The 19398-nt window shown below is 39.9% G+C and overlaps 1 protein-coding gene across 4 annotated transcripts in view; it reads right to left on the reverse strand.

Annotated features, from left to right (window-relative positions):
* Positions 1–19398, reverse strand: part of tbc1d1 (TBC1 (tre-2/USP6, BUB2, cdc16) domain family, member 1) — a 287433-nt gene that overhangs the window by 77853 nt on the left and 190182 nt on the right. For all 4 annotated transcript variants that reach the window (XM_060824990.1, XM_060824980.1, XM_060824998.1 and 1 more), the window contains exon 11: positions 17978–18123. In XM_060824990.1, coding sequence (XP_060680973.1) covers positions 17978–18123 — 146 coding nt within the window. The remainder of the gene's footprint in view (positions 1–17977; positions 18124–19398) is intronic.

Here is a 19398-nt window from a genome sequence, read left to right on the forward strand (position 1 = left end):
TAGCAATTTTTCATATCACAGAATGACAGACGCTTACAGAAAGAACGCCAGACTTGCTTCTACACAGCTGATAACAGTGCCACCTGTAGGAGACAGGACAGGCAAAATCCAAACCCAACAATATCTCATTATTGGCAAGCTGATTTACAACTGATTATATTCTGGACTTAGTGGCTCAGAATTCTCCCAATATCAGTAACACTGATAATGTTTGGCAATATATTATACTTAAAATGTAATACATTGGTGGTGTCCTGTGAACTAGGTTGTGGTAGAGCTTTAATGCAGATCCCAAAAATTTTAAAAATTCTCAGGACAAAATTTTTGGCAATGCATTCTCATTTAACTGCTTTTCGATTGTTGAAATCATAAAAAAGCATCTCAAACAGGCTCACTCAAATGACTACATTAAAAAAGTGCATGACTTATTAAAATTGTACTGGAGTTGACCAAGAATCAAGAACTAGCAAGAAGTACAATCTTGAACAAGGACTAGTTTGAAACAATTTGTCTACAGGTAAAACTTCCCTAGTTCATATATTTTGAAAAGAGTTTTGACAAAATACTGTCTTATGGAGTAGTCATTAAAATTGAAGCTCAGGAGATTAAATCAAAAGTGACAACGTGGCTAACAATGTTGGCTAATGTACAGAAAGCAGAAAGTAGTGATGAACCCTTATTCTTCAGGTTTGAGTGAAGTTCTAATGCTCCCCAGGGTTTAGTATTAGGACCGCTCTTCCTTTTGAGTTGCATAAATTACTTAGAATGATTTTTAAAGGATTCTTAGCCAAAACCACAAGTGTGAAGGTAATGCTCTTATTTTGTAAGAGAAACAGAAAGTATGTACTAATAAAATTTTGTTCCAAGTTAAACATTACAACATCAGGTTATAGTTCAACAGGTTTAATTGGAAGCACAAATCAATTTTATTCCATACATTGTAAACATTAATAAGGTGTGCTGCAAAATGACTTTCCATTGGAGAAAATGGCAAGTCACAGCACAGGCAATTAGATTATTCGAATTGCCAAACATAATAAGGGGCATACTTGCAAACTGGCAAAATTGATGAGGTGCAGTATGTGCCGCATTTAACCAAAAGGCTAGTTAAAACTGATTTATAATTGCACATTCTAAAATGTTTTCAAAAGATAGGTCAAGATAACAGGCCTATTTAAACATTTCCCGTGTGACACTGTTTAATTTGTAAAGTTTCACACCTGCTTAAAATGGTCTAAATGAAATGCGAAGGAAAACAATAATGCAAATGGTAATTTTAACAATATGCAAAGACACTAATAGCTAAAAACAAAAGAACTTCACACTATATTGGGAGGTTCTGTGAAATTGCAACTAGCAAGTGAAAGGGTTAACACCCACAGAGAACACAGCCCTTTCTGCTGCCTTGCACGCCCTTGAACCACAACCTAATGCAGCATTTGGTTTATACCTCAAGAAATATTTCAATTTTAAAACAATGGCAAGGGGAGAAAATTTCTAAATATTGTTGCATAAAAGTTTTAGGGAAACAAACAGCCAGAGTTTCTTCACTGACCATTCAGATAAACCCATTCAGACAACAGTTCTGGCAGTGGTGCATATCTGGATAACTAACTGTCGACCAATCAGAAAAATCCAAATTCTACCAACTTGTCTCTGTTCTGAACTAGTTAATATGGCTGGCAGGAGGCAACAACACAAAGAAATGAATCAACAAAAGAAATTAACAAAATTTTATCTAATTTAGTTACATGCAACCCATTTCATGTGTTATATTATTAAACCACTTAACCACTGTGGTGAATGATAAGGGTATGGTCCTGGCTTCCTTCAAGTTTCAGTGGGTGGGGTAGGACAGAAAAATAACACTTTATACAAAAATAAATTTGCACAAAAGCTTTATTTTTATTCTGAATTAACATGTTACTTTAACTATCTTTTCCCAGTTGTTAAATGATAATTTCTATGAAATGATATGCAGCAGTTGCTTTTCCATTGTGTACTGCCTTTGATACAAGATACAATTAGCCATCTGAATCAGCGAAAAGAACTTAGGTTAGATTCCCTACAGTGTGGAAACAGGCCCTTCAGCTCAACAAGGCCACACCGACCCTCCTTCTGACTAATGCACCTAACACGACGAACAATTTCCCATGGCCAATTCACCCAACCTGCACATCTTTGGACTGTGGGAGGAAACCAGAGCACCCTGAAGAAACCCATGCAGACATGGGGAGAATGTGCAAACTCCACACAGAGAGTCAACTGAGGCTGGAATCAAATCTGGGTCCCTGGCGCTGTGAGGCAGCAGTGCTAGCCACTGTGCCGGTCATTAATTTAGCAGTTTCCTAACAGAACTTGGAGAATACAGAAGGATCCCAAAATGCAAGCTGTGTGTTGTACAATAAGGCCTATCGAGAGACTGATGGAACTTGCAATGATCGAAAGCTTTTTAAACCACAAGTGTCGAAGGACCCAGACAGAAATCATTACTGAAGCTTTATTTACCAATTCCTAGGTTGACTACAGTCAAATTATTCAATTTATTCTAGCTGTCGTACGTGTATTAGACAAGCCAATAACTGTCACAATCTGATTGTAGAGTAGTAACCACATTCACGAGAATGACTACTTGAACTTACTTCGCACTTTTAACTTGAAAATTATCCCTCATCCCTTCAAATAATAAAATGATGGAAATTACGCCAAAGAATATGTTGCTTGGAAAGTCAGCCCAAAGCTTGGCTAAAAGGCTGGGTTTGAAGGAGTGGAGAAAGATGGGAGCAGAGTGAGGGGGCACAGGGAATGGTTTGAGAGCTGAGTGGCTAAAGAGCAGCTTGCTGATAGACAAGCTCCAATGAGAGCAGTAAAATGATGGGGAGCATGCTCAAGGCAGGATTGGAGATCCACCTTTCACGTGGAAGAGGTAATGGGTTGCAGGGTCTGGAGAATGTCACAGGAGAGGGAACAATCAGGGCACTGAAGCAACAATAGGAGCATTGGTGAGGGAGGATGGGGAAATATGCAAGTTATAAACAGTATTAAGTCTATAAAATCTTACAGCATAAATATCAAGGTATTCCTTTTTCATCAATTACCTTAACATTGGTGAATTGAAATAGAGCATTTCCTGATCTTCATATTTTGGACAATTCAGCTATTTGCTGAAGACGACACAAGTTAGCAACAGTAGACCACTTGGCTTCTCATGCTTGCTATAGGATTCAATAAAGATTATGGCTGATCTAATTTTTGCCTCAACCTTATAATCCTGCCTTCTTCCTGATACTCTGACTCCCTTGTCAGTCAAGAATCTATATCTGCCTAAAAAATGTTCAAGGACTTTGACTCCACTGTTCTGAGTCCAAAGTGTCACAAACCTCTGGAGAAATGAATCCCCATCTTCGACTAAAATGGAAAACTCCTTATTTCTAAACTGTGTCCCTTCATTTTAGTTTCTCTTACTAGGCAAAATATCCTTTCAGCATTTACACTTTCAAGTCTCCTTAGGATTTGGTGTGTTTCAAAAGGATCATCTCATTCTTCAACTCCCAACGCCCAGCCTGTCAAACTTTACCTTATAAAACAAACCCTTACCACAATCGAGTAAGATTTTTTCTGCTTTCAAACCAATGTTTCTTTAAAAAGGAGGCCAATGCTTCCAAAGTACTTCACAAGCACTAAGCCCTGTGTAACAGAAGCGAAACATGACGACTTGATATTCCATTTCCATTGCACTAAATTACCCTTTTTCTACTGTTTGTATCCACTTGCAATAATTGTATACTATTTTATGTGGGGACTGATTGCCTACACCAAATATAAGTTGTCCTGGGGTATGGGAGGAATGTAAATTTGACATTGTCATTCAAGAAACGGGACAAAGGATAACCCAGGAAACTACAGACCGATCAGTTTGATATCAACAGTGGGGAAAACTGACGGAGGCCATAATAAGGGATAAGGTAAATGTATACTTTGGGAAGTTAATACTAGATAGTCAACATGGCTTTGTCCAGGGCAGGTCATGTTAGTAAATTTAATTGAGTTCTTTGGCAAAGTGACATAGACAGTACGTGAGGTAGCGCTGTGGATGTTGTATATTTGGACTTTCAGAAAGCATTGATACGATGTCACACGGCATGCTGGTTAGCAAATTAGAAATGTTTGTGTTTGATGGGACCTTGGCAGCATAGATCAGATGTTAACGAAAAGATAGGAAACAAAGGCTACATATTGATAGGCAATTCTCAAACTGGAAACAAATTAGAAGTGGTGATCCCCAAGGATTGGTGTTGGGACCCTTGCTTTTTTGTTCTATATGAACAATTTGGAGATGGGTGTTGACAGAAAAATCTCTAAATTTGCAACTGATACTAAGCTAGGGAGAATAGCGAGTTGTGAAGATGATGCTAAGTGACTTAAGAGGGACATTGACAAATTGGCCAAATGGGCAGACATCTGGCAAGTGAAACTCAAGGCAGAGAAATGAGGGGCCATGCATTTTGGCAACAGAAACATGGACAGACGATACAGGATCAATGGTGTAACTTTGAGGGGGAATACTGGAACAGAGGGACCTTGGGGTTCACATACACAAGTCTTGAATGTGACCAGGCAAGTTGAAGTATTTGTTAAGGAGGATTATAGAACCCCTGGGTTTATAAATAGATGCATAGGACACAAAAGCAAGGAAGTGATAATGCACCTCTACAAACCATTGATCAGACCATATTTCAGTTCAGTCGAGGGCACCTTATTTCAGGAAAAATGGTAAAGCCTGGACAGAATCCAAAGGAGACTTACCATAATGATAGCAAGAATGAGATATTTTAGACATTAGGAAAGACTGGAGAAATTTAGCTTATTGCCCTTGGAGCGATCAAATTAAGAGAGATGACCTTATTGCAGTGTTCAAAATTGCGAACACTTCTAATATTGCAATATGAAGGAAGTCTGTTTTTTGCATGACAATCTGTGGATCCAGAAATGTCTCTGACATTTAGTCAAAGATAACATGGTTTCATTGATAATAGCAAGTTCAACTTACATTCAAGATCATCACAATAAGCTAGCTGCATCAACAGGTCTCTCAAACAAACTTTAAAAGCACTTCCTTCATAAGACAAAAAAAACATACACATGCAGATTTGCTGGCACACAGATTCATTAGATTCTGCCTACAGTACAGACATTAAATCAGTCATCTGACTGAGCAACAGATAATTTCTGATAGTAAGGTTAAGTAGGTAGATGTCTAAGAGGAGGAAAAGTGCAAACAGAGTAACTGGTAATGTAGGCAAGCCTTTACTCAACTTATATCCAACCTATTTATTTAGTCACAATTCATGAGGGTGGAGTGCACACTACAAACCACAGAACAAACTGAGCTGAATGCAAGTAAACAGGATAGAAATAGCTAGTTCAAGGAACAAGTTTTAAATTGTTTAATCTCGGCCTTTTCACCTCCACATTCCACAGCCTGCCTGTTAGACGACAATCTCCTCTTCAAACAATGATCCCAAAGTGATGCTTGAAATAACGTCAGTTGTTGTTCGGCATTTAATATGAAACAAAGATCATACAGTGCATAGCACAGCAACTATAACAAACCAACATTTGGAAAACTACAAAATGATCTTTTGATATATTTTTCTTTGCAAAGCATTTGCCGCTCAAGTACAAGAATTAGTTTTCTTATGGCCTTTTGTCAATGATCAATTCTTATTTCAACACGCATCATTTTCAAGTAAGCTAGTAAAAGAAATGTTGAAACTAACGGGAAACTGACCGATGCAAGAATATTCTCTCATGTATTTTGTGGACTGCCAGGAGACTCAAAACACAATTGAAGATAGACAAATATCTAGGTGTGAATATATTATCACAATTTTCAAAAAACCAAAGAACTGCCAATGCTAGAAATAAAAAAAAATAGAAATTGCTGGAAAAACTCAGGTCTGGCAGCATCTGCAGATGGAAAGCAGAGTTAACACTTTGAAATGTTAACGGATTTCTATCCACAGGTGTTGTGAGATCTGCTGAACTTTTTCAGCAATTTCTGTTTTTTGTTTTCGATCACAATTATCAATTTATTCATAAACCCCTTACACTAAATACTCAAAACTTAAGTAAAGGATAACAAATGATACAAGAACACTAATTGTAATTTTTTGAGTGAGGTGTGAAAATGATCTCAATGATCGCCATCCCAGCAAGACAAGTAACACCCTTTGTTGGAGCAGACAGCAGTTGTGAAAAAAAAATATTGAACTCTCATTTATTCACCAGATATTCCGGTGGGAAGAGACTCCATTAAACTGACACTTTCTAATTCCTATTTATGAAGTTTAAAAAAAGTAAACATGCGTGTCAGTTTTCTTAGAAATAAAGCAATTCGATAAATTTTATTATGGGATAGGAACACAGAGTGCACAAGACTGGCCTTTCTATGGAGGAGATGCTGGAGTAAGTAAAACAGGCAGAGAGCTAGCTTTGTAGCTTTAAATGCTTTTCCTTTCCTTCACAGACAGACAGGAGGGCTATAAGAACACAGGAAGCCAGGCAGCATCAGGAGATGGAGAAGTCAACTTTTCAGGCGGAACCCTTCTTCAGGAACCATTATTCCTTTCCTGCAAGCAGTGCGCTTTACTGTTATAAAATCTGGAGAAACTATCGGTTATCCAATTTATTTCCCCTTTCCTCCACCAAGTTTTAAGAGTTTACATTAAAAATGGTTGATCACTATTTAACTTTGGGGACATCATAGCTGCACCAAATCAGTCCAGAACTCATATCCACACAAGCGCACGTTTAAGCAAGATCAGAAAAAAATACTCATTAGCAACCACAAAATCAACTCTAAAAACCTTCTTCTCTATCTAAACCCGGAGTGCTAGGACCAACTAAAGAGCTGTTTTTGGGCTAGGAAATAATTCAGCATAGACTGGAATGGAATCAGACACAATCTTGCATAGGTTTAGGTGACACTGAATGCTGCACTTGCAGGTGATTTTCATATGCAGCTGTGAGATTTTCAAAGTAGTCAACATAATATGGTTAAAAAGAAAACATTCTCTTGTATATCTGAATCACAAGATTAAAATCATTGCAATGTGCACAAAATGTTTCTACGTCAAAACAACCAGAGATTCCGAGTTGCATGACAAAGCCTTGATAGTGGAGAGATTAGAATGGGCACGAGCGCTGTGGAATTTTTAATCTTTCACCCAGCTCAAATTTGCACGAACCCTTCCTCAGAACAACAACAAAAACAACCTCCCAGGTCCACTTTGGTTATAACCTGTAAAACGAGATCTCTGCAGATTCATTCATGGCTGAAGATTTTCTTTTTAAACTTGAATTGTAAATTCCTGCCAACACTGTAGTGACATTGTTTTACTACAAACAGAAAAACAGCTAAATCCAAGTTCCAGGAAAGCTGTCTAATACATGCCAAGTCTTCACTCAGTATATCTCACAACTTTGAATACATACAGCGTGCCAGCTTTGTTAACTCTCTAACTACCAATCCTCCTCTACCTTAATAGAGGAAAAAGGGTTGAGACAAGAAAAGTCTAACTGCTCCATGTGCCCTACAGTAGAAGCATTCCCTACCCACCTGGAGCTATGTAAACACCTGGTAAAGGCAAATAATCACATTAAAAATAAAGTCTATGAAAAGGAAAAATAAACTATGGAATTTTTTTCCCTTCAAGTCCATTAGGCAACCAAAACTAGCTCAGAAGACCAACTTGACTCTGCTTTTCTTTAGACTGTAGGTACTCAATGTACAAGATGACTTCTTCTGCAAATGGTATGAACTAAACCTCTCTCACAAAGGAATATTGTGAATTGGCATTCACTGTAGAAAGGACAAGGTTTTAATACACCTGCTTTCTGGGTAAAAAGGACTGGGGTGTCCAATTCAGTTATGCCCTTGCAAAATTTGTGCTTGTACTCCATGGAGCTCCCTAAACTATACATCCATCATTTTAAAAAAATCCCTTTGAACACACAGTTTTCAATTGCCTCTGGATGTATGGTTTTCACAAAAGTATATACACCCACATCCTAGCTTCTTACTGATGTGTTTGAACAAAATCAAATTTGTAGCCAGCATCGGTTTCTTTTCCAAATCCTCAGTATCTCCTGCTATTACAGTCCCAAAATGGTCACAGTAGGTGGACTGTTCCTGACTTACCCAAAGCTTTTAGGAAGAGCAGGCTGGGAAACCTAACTGGGTTAGGGGATAAAAACTCCATTTCCTGACGTAGGGTTAAAGCTTCACTATTAAGTTTTCAGAACCTTTCAGGACTCTGGCATACCTATTTTCTACCATGAATACTTGCTTAATATACCATGAATACTTACTAATATCCTGGCTTGCTGGACAATGATCATTATGTAATCTTGATAGCTCAAAAGCAAGAAGCACATGTGTTCACAAACTTGACAATATGTCAGTCTCAGTGTTTGTTTGTTCCCAATCCCAGAGCTAGGGAGACATTCAAAATGGCTGCTATGCTCAGAGGCATCCATTTGGCCATCATGCCAAACACAGCCCTTGATATACATTCAACATGGTTATCACACTGGTTAGCAAAAGAGAGGTAGTTTAAACTAAGAAAAATATTGCCTATCTAGCAAGAAAAGTTAAATAATAAAGTTTAGACTGTGTTGCCCATAACCTGCAATGCTGAATGCTTCTTGTGTCAAATTTTCAAATTTGTCAGTTCCCCATCAAACTTAATTTATGATTATGTGCTGATATTTCACAGACCTCTCACTCAATAGTAAATCTGTGATCCTCTGCAAGAATGGAGTTCAGAACACTCTAATTTTGAATGTGCACAAGTCAGATCCATGCTCCATTTAGTGCTGGGTTGGCCAAAAACTCAGCTACTACTGAAAAAAAGATGTGTACCTGGCAGGGTAGGCACCCCCCTCAAAGTCCCAGTGAAGCACAAACCTCTTTGGTGAATTGGTTCCTTCCTTCAGAAGCTGATGCTTCTTTGCCAAAATGCTTAGTGTTTGGGGTGAAGCCTTGCATCCATGAGAAGTTTCAAGTTAGATGCAGTCTTGATTGTAACATGTTTAACAACAACAATGTTAAGATTGAAACTTGATGGCTAACAAGTCTGCAGCCAGACTAGTGGAGAGGACATTGGCAATCTTTCTCAACAACACCCCCCCCCATCCTCACTAAAAGTCAAGAGCATTCCATCAACTCTGCTTCAGCCATTGGGGTAGCGCTGTGTACAGCATTGGGACAGGTCAAGGCACCGCATGCAGTACAGGAGGGTAAACAGTTCCGTTTGTAAGCATCATTGGCTAATGTTATATGGTAAGGTTACGTTTTATTGGTAGCTTTTATTTTGGATGTTTTTTGCAACTAGGGCATAATAAATGGATTAAACAAATTGGGATTTATACGACATGCTGGGATAAGATTCAGTGGAAACCAAGTCGGATGAGACAGTCAATCCTGAGCAAAGGAGTCATGGATAGTTTGCTCTTGGTGGTTGTAGGGCTCTCACTGTAGGTTCAGTGTCTATACATTGCCCAGTGGTGCTGGGATGTGATTGGTTAGGCACAGAATGGTCATCCCTGGTCATCTAGCTATAGGCCATGAGCTCTCCGTGGAGAGTCAAAGATGGCAGGTACATCGGCCTGGTGGAGAATGAGTGCAGCTTGTTTGCTGCCAGGAGCGTGGGCATTCACTAAGAGAATCATTTAAGCATGAACTCACACCAGTTGCAGATCAATATGAGCCCTTGTTGTTGACACAGAAGCAAGGTAGGAGCAGGAGTAGGCCATTCAGCCCCTTGAGCCTGGTCCACCATTCAATATGATTGTGGCTGATTATTTAACTCAATACCCTAATCCTGCCCTCCCCTTACAAAAAGCTATACCCACCTCCTCCTTGAAAACATTGTTTTGGCCTAACCTACTTCCTACGGTATTGAATTCCACATCCATCTGTCAATGTGTGGGACACAGGCACAGGCAGGTACCAGTTTGTGCACTGTGTCACTGTGAATCCTTCCAATCTGGAATAAAAACGATGCTTTGTTCTCCCTGAATGGTTGGAGAAGTTCCCTCCCATTCCATACGGGAGCTCTGTAACCTTCGGGATAAAACAACGATTGTGACTCTTACATTGCTAATGATGTAAAGCATCATTGATTTAGAAATACAGTGCCACAGTGATCTTGCAAGGTGCCCACACCCTGTTACGTGGCTGTCAGCTGGCTGGTACAGGATGGTAAAGGTCCAGTACCACATGCTCGGTGAAGTGCAGTCACCTCAGAATGCCACTGGCTCAGGCTGAGACAGAAGTGCTTTCTGAAGGCCCTTGGGGTGGTGGTGGTGGGGGAGAGGAGGGTTGTCCTTTTAATTGAGCATTTTCCTACTTTTCCCTCTGTGTTCTGCTTCTCCTTTCTCCCTGCTGCCCAGGATATCTTGCTGTCAGCCTGGGGGGGACATTACTGAAGTAGACTGCGCTCTGACATGCCCTGCCGGTTCCTCGGACATCCTCATCATAAATAGAGCACCACTTGCTGGTGACCCTGAATGGTTTGCAAAATTCCTCCAACCAACACAATATTATGCAGTGACTACCTCTGCAATCACAAGAACACGTCAAAAGCACCTCGCTTACAGCGTAGCACTAGTGAGGGCCACGTATGTATTTCAAGGACCAGGTGCTAAAGAACAAAGAAAAACAAAGAAAATTTACAGCCCAGGAACAGGCCCTTTGGCCCTCCAAGCCTGTGCTGACCCAAATCCACTGTCTAAACCTATTGCTCAATTCCTAAAGATCTGTATCCCTCTGCTCCTCACCTATTCATGCATCTGTCCAGACACACCTTAAATGCATCTACCGTGCCTGCCTCTACCACTTCTGCTGGCAATGCGTTCCAGGCACCTTCCACCCTCAGTGTAAAGCATTTTCCACGTGTATCCCCCTTAAACTTTTCTCCTCTCCCCATGAACGCGTGACCTCTTGTTATGGAATCCCTCACCCTGGTAAAAAGCTTATCTGTATTCAATCTGTCGTCATGATTTTGTAGACCTCAATCAGGCTCCACCTCAATCCCCTTTTTTCTAGGGTAAACAATCCTAACCTCCTCAACCTCTCTTCATAGCTAGCACCTTCCATACCAGGCAACATCCTCGTAAACCTTCTCTGCACCCTCTCCAAAGCATCCGTATCCTTTTGGTAACGTGGCGATCAGAACTGTACACAGTATTCTAAATGTGGCCGAATCAAAGTCTTGTACACTTTTAACATGACCGGCCAGCTCTTATACTCAATACCCCGCCCAATGAAGGCAAGCATACCACATGCCCTTTTGAGCACTCTACCCACCTGTGCAGCCACTTTCAGGGTACAATGGACCTAAACTCCCAGATCTCTCTGCTCATCAACTTTTCACAAGTTTCTTCCGTTTACTGTTTAGTTCGCTCTTGAATTAGACTTCCCAAAATGCATCACCTCACATTTGCCTGGATTGAACTCTAATCTGGGGTTGGAGGCAACGGAGGGAACGTATGGTGAATGGGGGTGGGGGCAGCATAGCACTGAAGACATGTTGAGCCGGCCAGTGTCTCGGGGTGGGGTGAGGATGTAGGTGGGGTGTGCTTATACAATGGTGTTTTAAAAGGAGCTGATGTGCCAAACCAGTAACCAAATGATATGTGCATGCTGTACATTTTGGATATGTGGTAGCAATAGTTACAAACACAGTACACTGTTGCAGTGCAAGAGACCATTTGACTCATCATTTATGTACCAGCAAACATTTTAAACCTAGTGCCAAATACCTGTCTTTTCCCCCATAAGCCAGAACATTTAAATAGTAACAATGTCCACTTAAATCCCTTGAAGTCTCTTTACAGTCAGGGCATACTGCACCAAAAGTGGTCCCACTAACATGTGACCATCAGGCATTTGTAGTGCCAGCATATGCCAAGTTATTCAAGATTTAAGCAAAGTGCTCACTTAGCACATAAGACCCAGGAGAAGAAGTGGGCCATTCAGCCCATCGATTCCAATCCGTCATTCAATGAAATCACAGAAATATTACAGCAGCAGAAGGCCATTCAGCCCATTGTGCCTGCACCAGTTCTATTATCCAATGCCATCTCCTGACCTTTTCTCATTTCCCTGCACCCTATTTCCATCCATACAATCATCCAGTACCCTCTATGACATTTGAGGTTGTGCATTCCGTATCCTAACTACTGGTGTGTGAAGAACAGTCTTTTCTCAAATCACCTTTGCTTCAGTTGTACATCATCCGAGTCCTCTCGTTCTTTTCTCCTTTTACGTGCAGGAACAGCTTCTCCCTATCTTCTCTATCCAGCCCTACATGCGACTTTGAAAATCTTCTCTCAGCCTTCAGGTCACCAAGGAGAATGATTCCAACTTCTTCAATCTATCTCATTCCTGGTATTATATTTTGTAAATCCCTCTGCACCCTTTTCAACACATACACAGCTTTCCTTTCATGTGACACCCACAACAATCCACGATGGTCACATGGTTGCATAATCCTTAATTCCACTTTCCTGCTTTGTTACCCATAATCCTTGATTGCCTGAATGATTGGGGGTCTGTCTACCTTAACCTTGAACACACTTCAGCATCCAACCTCCCTGGCTCTCTGCAGTGAACAAAAATTCCACACCCTCGGAGAAAAAAAAAATCTTCCACATCTGTTTCAATGGGTGATTCCGAGTTTATGCCTCTGGACCTCAACTGTCCCACAACGAGAAACAACCTATCAACGTCCCAATATCCGTACAGGTCACATTTCTTAACGAGCCCTTGAAAAGTATCACCCGTTGTGTGTCAGTCTAATCTATTAAGGGTTCCTTATTCTGACAAGGATGATGCAGCCTGATCCATCTTACTAATAATTTGCCCATTAACCAGAATTCTGCAGTTGAGCATTTATCTACAAGATGGAGGATCTTGTGCAACATACTTGTATCTCTATCATTGCCTCAAAGCCCCTTTAAATCTGTCCTGGAGAATGCTTCAGTAGCTCAATACCATTTTTATGAACCGTTGGCTCCTAATGCAGCTAGATAATGCTGCTTCCATGTTCCACTATGCTCTTCTCTAATAACATTTTTAACATTTGGAAGTTTTACGTTTCCCACAAATCCTCACATGACCAGGCTTTGACATTACTGAGAATCATTATACTTTAATCTTTCAAAATATTTTTGTTTCAGTTAGGTTTGTCTTTGCATTTGCACAATAGCAAGTATTTTAAAACCACATTATTTACCATTAACATGTCATTGCTTATCAATACAACTAGACTCCTGGAAAAATGCAATTTATGTCAGTTCTGTCAACCAAACACCAAAATCTCTCAGCCAACCAGGTAATCAAAGGGAGGGGAGCAAACACAATTGGGCAGAAGCGGGGACGAAGTGCCTGGACAATAGCTGACCAGCAAGTCTGTTGCTGAGATAGGGCAGGGTAGTCATCAAAAGGGGTGAGAATTTGAAACTTTGGGTTGGCATTCAACAGTAACCCTTCAAACAAAGGATTTTAAGGGAATGCCTTCATAAACAGTAGTGAGAATGGGGGAGTTTGCCACATGGAATGGAAGTGTTGATACACTTGAGGGGGGACTTGCGTAGGAGGGAAGGAAAGCAGAAAAGGAAGAGCTCATTGAAGTGGATAAGTGGAGGGCAAACACCAACGCCAACCAGTCAGGCCAAATAACCCATTTCTATTTCAGATTCTACATAAACATGGTCACGGTTGAGCAATTAATATGGGACCTTGACAGAACTCTCCTGTTTTTATGGGTAATGTCATGGTATTTTCTTATCCAACCTCAAAGGAAGAAGGGTCCTTAACTTTCCATCTCATCAAAAGACAGCACCTCCACAGTTCCCATGCTGCAATCTCGGGAGTGAGGTTTGATCCTAGAAGGGTCTGGCTCTGAAACAAGAGCACTCTTGCTGACTAAAGGCTGACTGTTCAGCAGCCAGTAACAGTAAGCAGGCTGAGGCTCTTTGGCTTGTCTAAGACAAAAGGACAACTATGAATAAACAAAGATCAGAGCAGTGCTGGAAATGCACAGCAGGTCAGACAGCGGACGAGGAGCAGGAAAATTGACTTTTCGTTCAAGGGCCCTTCATCAGGAATCCAGGTTTCCTGATGAAGGGCTTTTGCCCAAAACATCGATTTTTCCTGCTCCTTGGATGCTGCCTGACCTGCTGTCCATTCCCAGCACCACTCTAATCTGGACTCTGATCTCCAGCATCTGCAGTACCCACTTTCACCAACTCTGAATAAATGTCTAGGAGCTGAAAGGAGGTGGAGGCGAAGGAAGGAAAAACATTAAGGCCCAGCTCCTGCTTTAAACACTAATAGGGTCATTCACATTCTCTCTCTAAAAATAACATTTCTAGTCCCACATTGCGACATCCTAGTTCACACTTTTGCTAACCCTTGTGACTGAGCAGGAAACTTACCTTTTGAAATGGGATGGGTGATTCTCACACATGCTGGCTTGCTTACTGCCTACAGTGTGAACAACACTAACACGTTAAAGCTGTAACCTTTGCAGTCATTCGCACACTATACATTTTAGAAAAAAAGATTATAGGAGGGGAAACAGAATCAACATGTGAAGAAAAACACTGCTCCAATTTATCCTTCCATTTGATTTGCCCAAACTAAAAGCAGAGATTAACCAAGTAAGAGATGAAGATTGTCAAGAAATATGGACATAAGTAGTTCAAGTCAAAACAGTTGCCTAAAGGGGTGAATTTCAGTTGTAAATTTCCCAAATATGCACCGCGCCCTCCAACCACAACCAACCCCCCCCCAAAAAACAGTGAAAACGCAGGTTCTGAAAACTACATCTGCTGGGGTATCTGACAGTTACAACTGAAGGTTTGGTTTAACAAGAATATGAGACAAAATGCACAGGACAGAAAATAAATGTCCTAGTGACAAGGTCTTTCATTCGATAATTCATCTCTCAGGAGGTGAAAATGAAGCAGGTGTACTGACTTGAACCAATAGGAAAAACACTACTGCCACCAAGAGGTTACTAGGGAAATAACACGTGGAACAACTGGCTTACCTTCAGGGATGAGGCTGAATTTATTGTCATTCCCTTATCCCATTATTGTGTAGTAATTTTAAACACCTGGCTTTAACTCATACCCATCCGACATTAATTAGCACCTGCTCCTTCCCTAGAATATTTATTCAAAATTGTCAAAATAGAAATAAGGAGAAAATGCTGGAAAAATAAAGTCCATCAAACTCTCATCCTCTACACCCAAGGTCAGAGATTTCTAAACTCTCACCCTTGTTTTCAATTATCTCTACAGTGTCATCCCTCTCTATGTCTTTAATCTCTTCCAGCCTCACCAACCTTCTGTTGTATCTGCACTTCAAGTGTGGCCTCTCCTCCACTTACCATTTTAATGGCTTCATCTTGGGGCCTTCAGTTGCTGAGGCCCTAAGATTTAAGGTACTGTAGAAAACTTGCCTTTTGATCGAATGTTTGGTGATTGGCCATAAATCCCATGTGACACAGTGTTAAATATTATTTGATCAAGGTCATGTGAAGTCTCTTGAATTATGTTACTGGACTACAAGGTGCTATGGAAGTTCAGGTTTCAGTTGCAGCATTTCAAAGGCAAATAGACATTTTATTTTCTGAGGTGTTAATATTGCATTAGGACTAGAATAGGCTCTGAGGAAGGGTCACTCAACCTGAAATGTTAACCTGATTTCTCCCCACAGATGCTGCCAGATCTGCTGAGCTTCTCCATCAATTTCTGTTTTTGCTTCTGATTTACAACATCCACAGTTCTTTTGGACTTTTTTGTTTAAAAAGTGAATATCGTTGGGGATGGGAAACAGGGAAAGTATAAAGAAAGCAGCGGGAAAGGTGAAGAGCCTGAAGTGCTCACTCCTATGACCATAAGATATTGGACTGGAAGGAGTCTGCTCTTCCATTCAATTAGATCATGGTTAATCTGATGGCCCTCAACTCCACTTTCCTCCATTTTCCCCATGACACTCTATTCCCTGACCAATTAAAAGTCTATCTCGACTCTGAATATACTTAATGACCAACCTTGACAGCCCTCTGTGGTAGTGAATTCCACAGGTTCATCACGTTCTGTATGTGGCTAGCATCAGTCTAGTAATCACTGAATCAAAGTGACCCACTTTTAAAATAAATCCCCAAATTTTAATGGTGCATATCTAAAGAGAAGAAAAATACCAAGGACAAAACATTACACCACACAAGAGGGGTGATGATTTTCTTATTTATTAAATTCAAATTACATCACAGGCTGCTGTTCTCTTGATAACTTAAAGGTTGGACTTGTAGATCTTAACATAGTTAAAAGGTAAGTAGCAGAAGGCAAGGGCTACCTCACTATTCACAACAGTGTTATAAAACAGAGGCTAACACCAGATTTAAGCAGATAGTAGGTCAAATGGCCACAGCTTGTTCAAATGGATAGATTTTAATAAGTTTCTTAAAAGAGAAAATAGAAGCAGAGAGGCACAAAGATGCAGCGAGGGAATACCTTGGAGCTTAGATAACTAAAGGCACAGTCACCAATGAGCCTTTTATTAAGCATTTATCAAATAAAAATAAACATGCATTCTATACTAAGTATTAGAACAGTCTCAGCTTGGGGGAATAAAGAAACAAGTGACTGTTACCAAAGTAAATAATTAAGGTTACAAAGTTTATTAAGAGAAAGTAACAGTCCAAAGCAGACTTTCCAAATGCTATTTGGCAGCCACAATTATTTTCAACACAAACTATTGACACTGGAGTTTATTCCTGGAGCTGTTATGGCTAGTTGAATTCTCTCTTTCTAGACATAGTGGTGTAGATTTGGCTTTCACTTTTAGGAACCCCTCAATTCTGATGAGGGTTTCTAAAGGTTTTTCTATACCTTTTGATAAAAGGGGTTTGAGAGAAAGAGAGAGGGCAAAAGTATATTGTTTTTGCAGTGGATTTTCTCTTATGTCTATGGCTGAAACTAATGTATTTTACACACACAAACTAAGTAGGAGGCCTGTCTCTGAAAGGATCATAGACTCAGTGACTCTCATCAAGCAGCTTATGTTCTGTGTTAATGCAATGCTGTTGTAACTAGCGTCCTTTCTTTCCAAAAAAAATCTCAAGAAATATCTATAAATATATGTCCAGCCAATATTATAAGTTAATATTTCATATAACACATCTTCATAATATGATTACATTGGTGGCCCACAGGAATTACATACCTTGCATTGCTGTGGAGGCAAAGGAGATTGTGGTGATAGGGAGGAAAGACACCATGGAGGGATTTGGAAATGTGGGTGAGAATTTTATAAGTCAAAATGTTGATTAATTGGGAACCAACATGGAGCTGTGAGGAGAGGAATCATAGGGGAATGGCTCTTGCTACAAGTTACAGGGTGGTGAATAACCTCAAGATTGAGGAGGATCTAATATGAGAGAGTAGCCAGAAATTTGACAAGTGTAGGGGTACTGAAGGCATAAAAGAGTGTTTCAGCATCTTCCAAAGTTAAACAGATTTAATTACATAGTCTTTGTATTAGTTAATCTATCCAAAGAAGGAATTCTTAAAAATATTAACTGCAGAAAACATACAGACCTAACAAAGGAATCTATAAGAATGAAAAAAACCCACCCAAAACATAAAAGTAACCCTCAAGAAAAAAAAGTTATGTCACTCTAGACTGGACAAAGGCACAGTTCAATCATAAATACTAATTAAGTTTTCAAAATTTTTCAATTGCATGTATTGTCAATTTTATTTTTGCTCCATTGCCTAGTTGGCAATACATTTAAAATATTTTATCCTGTAAAAACGTAACAGACACCTGTAAACTAACTTTAAATTCCAAAATGGTTTGCTGTACTGTTGAAGTATTGACCTCCTGTCTTACCTTCATGTCGGCATGGGGATTCACATCCCTTCTGTGGTGAAGCTACACGAAGGAAAATCTGCTGTCGCCAGGATTGCCGACGGCTGCGCATCAGATTCCCATGGCCATTACTCCCTCTGCATGGGCTCGGACTGGATTCATAGTCACTGTAGGAAGTAAACACCCAGAAAGGCAACCATGATCCATTAAACCACTCTGTAATATTCAAAGTTAATAATTTCTCAGCTCATTTTCTTGAAATGAAAAATTAACCCAAATCAGAAATGTTTGTTAGTTGCATATTAAAGCGAGTGAATAATTGTTTTTACTTCAAAAGCTGAGCCTTCTAATGAGCATATGACAAATAAAAATAAACGAAGTATTAGAACAGTCTCAGCATAGGTGAATAAAGAAACAAAATTAAAAGATTAACCAGTGCTTTATCCATCTGTTATCATTTTGTGGAATCTGATGACCACATTAGGGAGCTTTATGTCCTGAGGGTTAGTGTAGCATTGTTAACACCTTGAAGTAACAACCAGCATATATAGACATTAGTTCAGGCTCCTTCAGAATCAATAAAACATAAATGCTGATGTTTTAACAATTAGGCTTAGTCATAGAGTCAGAGAGATGTACAGCATGGAAACACCCTTTAGTCCATCTTGCCAACCAGATATCATAACCTAACTTAGTACCATTTGTCAGCACTTGGCCCATTTCCCTCCAAACCCTTCCTATTCATATACCTATCCCGAAGCCTTTTAAATGCTTTAAAAGACAAAACAGGATTAGTCAAGAGTGTGGTGTTAGAAAGCACAGCAGGTTATGCTGCCTGACCTGCTGTGTTGTTCCAGCATCACACTCTCGACTCGGATCTCCAGCCCTCACTTTCTCCCACAAAGATGACTATCCTTCTGCTCAAAGTTGAGGAAGTTGATCAGTAATAAAGCACCTGACATTCCACCCAGCTACAGAACCAGAAATGTACCCCTGGGCACATCAAATTTCAAATGGTATCAGTTAAATCTAATCTAATCTATTTAAAAATTATTATGCAATGATTTTAAAATCCCCAGGAATATGTTTTTCATTGAAAACCAAAATTACCCTCCATGCCTTATGGTGTGGAGGCAGTAATCATAACAATTCTTACAGTATTCAGCAATTTAAAACCACGATCAGGTAACTAACTAACCCTTTATCCTCTATCATATCCGTGGCATTTGGGAACTTTACACAAGGTGAAAACTTTAATTTCTTTACAAATTTACATGATGGAAATTAACTTTATGTTTGTATTATCCACATTCCCAGTATCTGTAAATCTTTTCCTGAAACAGGAGTTGGATTGAGGTCACAGGCACGTTTGGAGGGGACAGATTGGAGGTGGAGTTTGAATTTATTTTTAAATCACATATGAAAAAGAGCAGGGGGAGTGA

Source organism: Hemiscyllium ocellatum, chromosome 1, assembly GCF_020745735.1.
Source record: "Hemiscyllium ocellatum isolate sHemOce1 chromosome 1, sHemOce1.pat.X.cur, whole genome shotgun sequence".
NCBI classification, from domain to species: Eukaryota; Metazoa; Chordata; class Chondrichthyes; order Orectolobiformes; family Hemiscylliidae; genus Hemiscyllium; species Hemiscyllium ocellatum.